Source organism: Chenopodium quinoa, unplaced genomic scaffold (assembly GCF_001683475.1).
Source record: "Chenopodium quinoa cultivar QQ74 unplaced genomic scaffold, ASM168347v1, whole genome shotgun sequence".
NCBI classification, from domain to species: Eukaryota; Viridiplantae; Streptophyta; class Magnoliopsida; order Caryophyllales; family Amaranthaceae; genus Chenopodium; species Chenopodium quinoa.
The window spans coordinates 2,563,760-2,574,025 of record NW_018745540.1 but is presented as its reverse complement, the minus strand read 5'-3'; the positions used below and the strand labels follow the sequence as shown (position 1 = coordinate 2,574,025).

General features: G+C 35.0%; 1 protein-coding gene across 1 annotated transcript; it reads left to right on the top strand.

Moving 5' to 3' along the window:
• The first annotated feature begins 3,105 nt into the window (after nucleotides 1–3,105).
• On the top strand, nucleotides 3,106–4,326 carry LOC110716095. The gene has a single exon (XM_021894730.1). The coding sequence runs from the start codon at nucleotides 3,106–3,108 to the stop codon at nucleotides 4,324–4,326; it is 1,221 nt and encodes a 406-aa protein (XP_021750422.1).
• The last annotated feature ends 5,940 nt before the right edge of the window (nucleotides 4,327–10,266 follow it).

The following is a 10,266-nucleotide window of genomic DNA, read 5'->3' as shown; positions in this document are numbered from 1 at the left end:
CCATTTTGTCCATTCTAAAATACAAAATAGGAAAATCTAAGACATTACCGCCACCGTGAAAACGGATAAGGCAAATATCAAAGACACACAGCGGAAGACTATCTTTTACAAAACTCAAATGAAATAAAGTTTAATAAAATCAACTCAAACTTTAAAACCAACTTACACTAAAACAATAACTTGGAACCATTAAAGGCCCTTTTAAAAACAAAGTAAATATAAACATTAACTAATGTTAGTGTCAACAATTACATAAATAATTCAATACAATAAATAACAAACAAAGAAACATGTAACCCTCTTCGCTCAAACCCATCATGCTTGATATGCTTTGATAAGCCGTGTTTTGTGCATAATTCTTAGCCTCTTTTCAGTTGTTCTGATTAGTCTAGCTTAGTATTTTAGTTCATTTTGGTTTGATTTAGTTTAGTTTCGATGATTCGATGCTTTTATGGGTAGTTTCGTTGTTTTTGATGTATTTCAGGATTAACGAAGCTAATTTAGAGATTTTATGAAGTCATGAGACTAAAACGAGGCCCACGGACCTTCATGAAGCTCGTTGGTTGAAGAACGAGTCACTTAGGCCTTTTTGGAGTCAAGCACAACCATGTTTAAGAGAGGCACGCCCATGCCCAGCTTAGGCACGTCCGTGCCTGAGCCTCAGAAACTGAGGGAAATTCTCTGGAAGTGAGACACGTCCGTGTCTCTGCTGCTGCCATCGAATCTTCATATGAGGCACGTCCGTGCCCCATATAGGCACGTCCGTGCCTGGAGTCCAGAAGATGAGAGGAACCTTACTCGAAGTGAGCCACGTTCGTGCCTCTTGTAGGCACGTCCGTGCCTCTTAGGAGGGTTATGCGCTGAATTTTCTTACGTTTTCTTATCTTTTTAATGGGAGTATAAATACCCCAGACTTTATTTTATTTCACTATCTAGCATTCCTTATTAGACCTAGTTTTCTCTAAAACTTTTACGTTGCTTTTGTAATTCAAGTTCTACTTTTGCAATCTCCATTTATTTCAAGATTTGATATTTTCCTTTCATCCCTTATTTCTTAATTATGTTTTCTTTGATTATTTTTGCTATTGCTTATTTCAATATGTGTGAGTAGTTTTTATATTCCAAGATCTAGGGTAGCCCAATTGTGATTGATGCATGAATTGATTCTTTAAATTCTCTAATGACAATTGCGATTATTTATGCTAATTTGATTGTGATTATGCCAATACTAGATTAAAGATAATTAGTATTGTTATTATTCCATAGTTTTAATCACAACGAGAGTTGGGTTTTAACATATTTGAATAGATCAATTTAGGGTTTGAGATTCATCACGAGAGTAGTTGAATTGATAATTGGGAAGTGAAGTAAAGTGCTTAATGTCTCTAATTTGCATGATTCCATGAGAATAGGCTTGATTGTGGTTAGAGAAGCCATTGATACTCGAGAGAGGTCCTTGGTATTGATTAGGGTTTGCTTTTCCCCATGTTAATTAGATTTGTATGCTAGGGGTAGATAGATAATTGCATCGATCGTAATTGTGGTGATACTTGATCTTGGATGTTTTAGTTCATTGATTTATCACATTCTTTAGATTTATTGATCGAGTTCTTTATATATTAGTTCTTAGAATATTTCACCATTGATTGTTACCTGCTTAGTGATTATTTGAGTCTATTTAATTAGGTGAACCTTAGTCTCTTGGGATTCGATCCTTACTTGCCCGTCTACATAGTAGTGGTCTTGTTAGGTTATTTTTGTTAGGTACGCAACACGCCTATCAAACTTTGGCGCCGTTGCCGGGGACTAATGATTTCTTTCTGATTAATTGTGATTTGTTTTTACTAAGCTTTATTCGTTGCTTCGGCTATTGTCTCTTGTGTTTTTGATACTCTTCCTTTAGTTCTTTGTTGCATGCAAACACGACGTTCAGGGTCAAACGATTTAGCACCTTTTGATTCTGAAATCGAAGCAACTGTAAGGAGAAAAAGAGGTAGAAGAAGAGGGAGAAATCGAAACAATAGAAACATGGAAGATGACACAAAATCTTTATCGGAGTATGTCATTCCCGATACCACAACCGGGCTCCTATCCAGCATTGTCAGACCACCTATTACCGCTCAGAGCTTTGAATTAAAACCTCAATTCATACAGTTCATCTCCAATGACTCATTTGCAGGCACACCTCATGAATGCCTTGTTAGTCACATAGACAGTTTCTTGGAGAAGTGTGACACTATAAAGCTCAACGGTGTTACTGATGATGCTATAAGACTTCGTTTGTTCCCTTTTTCACTATGGGATTGAGCGAAGGAATGGTTATGAGACGAAGGTATAGGTTCCTTTGATACATGGGATAAGCTTGCCAAAGCTTTCTTAGTAAGATTTTTAGGGCAAGAGAAGACTGCAAGGTTAAGGAACGAGCTAGCTGCCTTTCGTCAATCTAATGATGAGTTATATGAGGTATGGAGAGGATTCAAGCGCTTACAGAGACAATGCCCTCATCACGGTATCCCAGAGTGGATGTTGATCCAAACATTCTACAATGGTCTGACCCATGAGTTCCGCATATACATCGATGCTGCATCCGGGGGTTCTCTCATGACTAAGAACCCAACTGAAGCCAAAGAGCTAATTGAGAAGATGGCAGCCAATGATAATTATCATCTAGGAGGTCAATATAGTGTGAAGAAAGGAGGTAAATTAGATGTTGATGCTCTAACTCTTTTGGCTAGCTCTGTGCAGGCATTGACAAGCAAGTTTGACAGACTCCAAGCCAGAACATCTACTAGCTCACCAGAGACCTATCAGATGTGTAATGTGCAGGGTCACATTGCACCTAATTGCCCCAAAAATTCCAGTGAGATGTCAATTGAGGAGGCCAATGCATTCTACACCTCTAATCCTAAAAGGCCGTATGATCCTCATTCAAACACATACAATGAAGGGTGGAGAAATCATCCGGATTTCTCTAATATGAACACTCAAGCTCAATAGAATTCTCCGTCACCACCACCTAGTTTTTAAGCAAGGGCATCTTTTAATCACCAACCCATGAATCAAAAACTACCGCTGCAAACTTCAAAATACAATCTTGATTCCATTATGGAGACTTTCACTACTTCCCAACTTCGACAGCAAGAGCTTATGACAAAGCAATTTGAGCTACAAGCAAAGCAAAATGAACACTTTGAAAGCTTGATTCAAATGCTTATTGCTCAAAATAAGAGGATAGAAACTCACCTTTCTCAACTTTCACAACAAGTGAGTCATTTATCAACTCTTCATGATCAAGCAAAAGTCCAAAAGGAACAATGCAATGCATTTTTCTTGAGAAGAGATGAATTATTTTCGAGGAAAATAGATGAGAAAGTGTGCAGTGTGGAGTCAAGAAAAGATGAAAGGTGTGAGGATTTAAAAATTCCCAAATATGTTGCTCCACTGGCCTATGAGGAACCGATGCCCTTCCCGCAAAGGTTGTCAAAAGCCGTGCTCGATAAACATTTTGGAAAATATTGCGAGACTCTTAAAAAGGTACATGCTTCCATTCCTTTTTCTAATCTTTTAATTCAAATGACTCAATTTGCAAAATTTGTGAAGGAAATTAAAGATCAACATGATGATAAAGAAGTAGTAAATGAGAAATGCTCTACTCTTTTACGTGATAGCCTACCACCTAAGCTGCATGATCCTGGTAGTTTTATTATTCCATGTATGATAAACGAAATATTTTTTGACAGGGTCTTGTGTGATTTAGGTGCTAGTGTAAATTCAATGCCTTATTCATTATATGAAAAATTAGGTTTGCAAAAACTTAAACCTTCCCCTATTTCTCTTCAAATGGCTGATAGGACTGCTAGACTCCCTAAAGGTGTGGTTGAGGATGTATTATTTAAGGTTGGTGAACTTGTTTTTCCTATTGATTTTGTTGTTATGGATATGAAAAAAGACCATAAGATCCCGATTATCTTTGGTCGCCCATTCCTTGCCACAAGTCAAGCTCTAATAGATGTTCCTAAAAGAAAAGTGACCATTAGGGCCCAGGATAAACAAGTAGTGTTTAAGCTCTTTAATGAACATAATTTTATATTTGATGGTGGTACTTGTTTAAGAATTGATGCTACTAACCCTTTGGTTGATAAGTGTGTATGTGATAGAAATCTTGTGAGAAACGAGGACAATATTCCACCAAATTATGTGTTTAGTTACATGAAAGTAAGTTCGAATACAAAGCATGTCAAATATAAAATGAAGGAGTCATTTGGAGGCGGATATTTTTATGGGCAACATCGCGGAGTTTCTTCTTTGTGTGGTGACCCAGGCTAAGGTAATAAAGAAGGTCAAGCTTAAGACCTTAAGCAACCGCTAAATGGGAGGCAACCCATTCCTTTTTATTTTTATTTTATTTATTTTTCATTTTATTTTTTTTTATTTTTTTTTCCTTTTACATTTTTATTTTCCTGTTTTGTTAGTGTATAGAAAACAAGCAAACAAAAAGGTCATCACCGCCCCGAGGTATGATTTTCCCCCTCCCGATCAGTAGACCTGATTCCCTCTCCCCTTGTCCATTTTACACTGATTTATGCATATATTGAGGACAATTTATGGTTTAACTTGGGGGAGGGTTCATTTTTCACCATGTATATATTAGTTTTTTTTTTAGTGTTTGGTTAGTTTTTCTTTCTTATTAGTGTCTTTGATATGCCATTACACGCTTATGCTTCTATGATAATGATCATAAATGTGTGCTTTGTGAAAAGTTTTTTTCGAAAACCCATTTACCAATTTTCTTGGAATTGAGTAGGTTTGTGGCTAGGATGGTCTCCCCGCTCTACTTATGTGAATAATTTTTGAGCCATATTTGACTGATTTCATTCTAACTCAGTCGTACTTTTTCATGTGTGATTAGTTGTCCTTCATGTAATTGAATTCTTGGCTTTGCTCTTTGACTATTTGAGACTTGAATGATGCATGTTGCGAGAAAGTGATTGAAATTTCCCTTGCAGAGAATAGAGCCTCAACATTTAAGGTCCGCATAAATTTTATTTTTATTTTTGCATTCACCCGTAGATTGAGCTACTTTGAGCCGTGTTTTCCCTTTTCTTGATACCCTACATTTAAAGCCATAAAGCCGTTTTTGTAGGTTTCTTTTGAAGGAGCATTACACTTGTTTAAGCTCTATGAGTGACTTGTGAAAAAAAAAGAGAGAAAAAAAGAAGTTGAGTGTTATTGAAAAAAAAAATGTTTTAAAATTCCATATATCCATACCTCAAAACAAAGAGGAGTTCTAAAAGTCTTCCTAAATCGTAAAATGCTATAAATCCCTTCTTTTTGCAAGTTTATAAAAGAGAGAGAAAAAAATGTGTGATTGAAAAAAAAGGGCTATGCTTATATTGTATGAAGTTGGAGGAAATAAGGTTGGTTTGAACCCGATATTTGAATGTGTAGTGGGATTAGGATTTGTTATACTTTTGAGCACCACATTCCCAAATAACGTCGTCCCACCCTCTATTAACCAAGGTTACCCTTTTTGGATTTCATGATTTTCGCAACTGCATCAATCTTTGAAAGTGAAGAAAGTCACATTGCAAGTCTAAAGAGGATAGTTCATGTGAAGTTGACATGCATTTTACGCCTAGGTTGAGTGATCTCATATTTCACCCCGTAAATACATGAGCGTTTATTGCTTTTATTTTTCACAACTAAAGTGAGAGCGATTCATGTTTGTGTGAGTTGGTTTGGGGAGATGTCTGGTAAGATGTTTGTCGATTCCAAGTATGAGAGGTTTATGGTGGTTTTATGCACATTGATTCTAATTTTTGCTTTCCTATTGATTTTAAATGATAGCCATGTCGCGTACCTAACAAAAATAACCTAACAAGACCACTACTATGTAGACGGGCAAGTAAGGATCGAATCCCAAGAGACTAAGGTTCACCTAATTAAATAGACTCACATTATCACTAAGCAAATAACAATCAATGGTGAAATATTCTAAGAACTAATATATAAAGATCTCAATATATCTAAAGAATGTGATATATCAATGAACTAAAACATCCAAGATCAAGTATCACCACAATTACGATCGATGCAATTATCTATCTACCCCTAGCATACAAATCTAATTAACATGGGGAAAAGCAAACCCTAATCAATACCAAGGACCTCTCTCGAGTATCAATGGCTTCTCTAACCACAATCAAGCCTATTCTCATGGAATCATGCAAATTAGAGACATTAAGCACTTTACTTTGCTTCCCAATTATCAATTCAACTACTCTCGTGATGAATCTCAAACCCTAAATTGATCTATTCAAATATGTTACAACCCAACTCTCGTTGTGACTAAACTATGGAATAATAACAATACTAATTATCTTTAATCTATTATTGGCATAATCACAATCAAATTAGCATAAATAATCGCAATTGTCATTAGAGAATTTAAAGAATCAATTCATGCATCAATCACAATTGGGCTACCCTAGATCTTGGAATATAAAAACTACTCACACATATTGAAATAAGCAATAGCAAAAATAATCAAAGAAAACATAATTAAGAAATAAGGGATGAAAGGAAAATACCAAATCTTGAAATAAATGGAGATTGCAAAAGTAGAACTTGAATTACAAAAGCAACGTAAAAGTTTTAGAGAAAACTAGGTCTAATAAGGAATGCTAGATAGTGAAATAAAATAAAGTCTGGGGTATTTATACTCCCAAAAAAAAGATAAGAAAACGTAAGAAAATTCAGCGCATAACCCTCCTAAGAGGCATGGACGTGCTTACAAGAGGCACGGACGTGCCTCACTTCGAGTAAGGTTCTTCTCATCTTCTGGACTCTAGGCACGGACGTGACTCATATGCAGATTCGATGGCAGCAGTAGAGACACGGACGTGCCTCTATGAAACACGGACGTGTCTCACTTCCAGAGAATTTCCCTCAGTTTCTGAGGCTCAGGCACGGACGTGCCTAAGCTGGGCATGGGCGTGCCTCTCTTAAACATGGTTGTGCTTGACTCCAAAAAGGCCTAAGTGACTCGTTCTTCGACCAACGAGCTTCATGAAGGTCCGTGGGCCTCGTTTTAGTCTCATGACTTCATAAAATCTCTAAATTAGCTTCGTTAATCCTGAAATACATCAAAAACAACGAAACTACCCATGAGAGCATCAAATCATCGAAACTAAACTAAATCAAACCAAAATGTACTAAAATACTAAGCTAGACTAATAAGAACAACTAAAAAGAGGCTAAGAATTATGCACAAAACACGGCTTATCAAACTCCCCCAAGCTAAACTAATGCTTGTCCTCAAGCATTCGACCATGAATCATAAAGGAAGAGCAAGACAACTTCTTAAATCATCATAATGTAACCCTCTTCGCTCAAACCCATCATGCTTGATATGCTTCATCACCTGGAAGCTTCTCTCTACTTGTCCACACTACTCGCCATTAGAAATGTCGTCGTAGGGCCAAGGTAAACACAAGGCCAAACAAACATGCAAACACACAATCAGCAATGCTGAGTACATAAGCGTAATAACACACACTAACATGCTTTCATCCTATCAACACAAAACTTACCTTATTGCACCTGTTCACAAGCATACAAGACACCCAATACCTAACTAGACAAATACTAATGTTCATTTAATTTGATTACGCATCAAACGGGTTCCCCCTCACCTGCCCCAATAAAGGGGTACTAACACGCGAGCTAACCATGAAAGTATAAATTAAACCATCGTAAGCGGCGGAATTCCTGCGCATAATAAAAAGGAAAAAACAGCGTCCTATACTCCAGTAGAAGTTATGGTCAAATATAAAGTCGCATAACTCCCCCCATATGTTCATACTCAAGGTATATACGTTCCAAGAGTTTTGGTGCGTAATCTCTTTCACTTTACGTTATTTACAAATTATTAGACTTGATGATGACTATCAAACACAACACAACAATTCATTCAAACAATTAACAAACCAATTTAATTCTAGAATAGTTGGTGACCACATAAGTTTAATGTTAAACCCTTTTTAAACTACCTCGGTGTTAAATAACACCTTAAACGCATAATGCGCCACAAATCCTATCCCTTGGTGTTAGAAACACCTTAAGTGCACTTGGGCACCAAAAATATAATTTAATCCTCGTGTACTAGACAGTTAAATAGCTCTGTCCTCATACTTATAGCATCAATAAAATTATATGAACCATAATAAAATTCCCTTTTCATATTCTCAACCAAATTAAACACTTAGTTTAATTAAACATGCTTTCTAACATGCCAATAATAAAAGTGTGGTTCATATCCAACATGCCAATATAATTAATTCCAATCAACAATTCACTACAATTAATTCACACATCACAAATTATTCGCCAACACCAATCCAACAAATAAATTCCAATCAACACCTATCATGATACTATTTGGAATTAATTAAACAAAGCCTAGCATGCCTCTACATATTCAAATAAATACTAAGTATGCGAACGTACCTTAAATCATCTTTCCAACTAGCCACAATGCTAGAAATTACTCAACTTAAAGTCTCCTACAATACCAAATACATAAACTCAATTACTCCCTTGATAACACAAATTTTCAGCAATATATACACTCTTTAAATCACTCATAAACCCTCTAAAATAATCTGAAATTCTATTTAAAACCTTGACTTTTATTCCTAATTAATGGGTAAGTAAAAATCCTTTCCAGAAACTTAATTAAAACTCATAAAATTGCTGTAATTTAGTTTTAAAACATTAATTTTAATAGTTTTAATCAACCACAATCAAATTCCATCAATAAACATTAATTTAGAAACCTAGGGTTTTCAATTTGGGGCTTTTTGATTAAAAACTAAATCTAAAAATTATGTTAGAACATTAAACCTTCGTTAAAAATCAAAAACTGCCCGAAAACCATATTTAAAGGCTGATTAAAACGTTGTTTACACACGAAAAACACTATTTTTTTGTAAAAATCGGACGAGTTAAAATCTTAACGTGATTAAAAATTAAGGGGAAGGGTAAAAAATTAAGGAAAAAAGGAAATAAGAGGAGAGAGAAAATTTACCTTTGGGTGCACTCCACCTTAGGCATATGATGGGTATTTATACCCTCTCCCATAACCTCCTACTTACTACCCTTAATAATCCCTTTCCTACTCAAACTAGGATTCCTAATCAAACTAGGATTTTAATTTTCTTTAAAACTTTGACTTTTAAATATTATCTTTTATAAAATAATATGCCCCAATATTTCCAAATTATAAATTAAAATATTTTCAAGATTATTAAATAATTAAAAGAGCACTTTTAATAAAAAATAATTCTTTTTAAATTAATAAAAACCCTAAATAATTCATTTCGAATCATTTAAATACTTTTAAGAAAATACTTATTTAAATTAAAATACGTATAAAAATACGGGGTATTACATTGTTATTAATCCGTTTAGTATCATGCCTAGGATCTTACTAATATTATTTTGGAGATATTGCTTTGTTATGATGATGATGATTTGTTGTGTCAATATTATTAATAATTATTACATTGCTTGATTATTTATTTTCCATTGCTATTGCTTGATCACGCCCTTTCATGCAAGTTTAAGGGGAATTTGTACCTGAATCACGACTAATAAGATAATTAATAATTTGTTTTAGGCTTAATATGATTTTAATTCAAGTGACCACCAATAATAGATTTATTTGTGCATTAATAATCAACCAACGTAGATTAAACAGGTTTAGGATTAACTTGTTGTATGTATGTTGATCGGAAAGCGCACATGAATACCATAAGAATTAAGTAGATGTCGATTTAGGGTGGGTTAAATCTCTTTTAGGATGAATTCGTACCATCATCTCCAAATATCCAGTCATGGTTGCGAACCACTATGTTGTTAGCGATCTCCATGATCGTGAATGGGGTGTAACCTTCACACCCGTGAACGGTTCACAAGTTCCTAAAACTTGTTGGCGACTCTTTTATCTCTAGCTTCTTTTCCTTTGGGCTCCACCATGCTTAAATGCATGATCATAGTGGGGCTCAAAGTTGATGTTTGAAATATTCCCTACAGTTACAGAAAATGTGATTGTGTTAAAAGTTTCATAGAAGATAAATTTTTTCGTGACCTAAAAGATCATATCTTAGGTGAAGATACAATCACTCGCTTATTGGGAAACATCTTTATATTAATTAGTTTCCATAAATAGAAATAAAACAATATCCTAAGATATATGTGAAATAA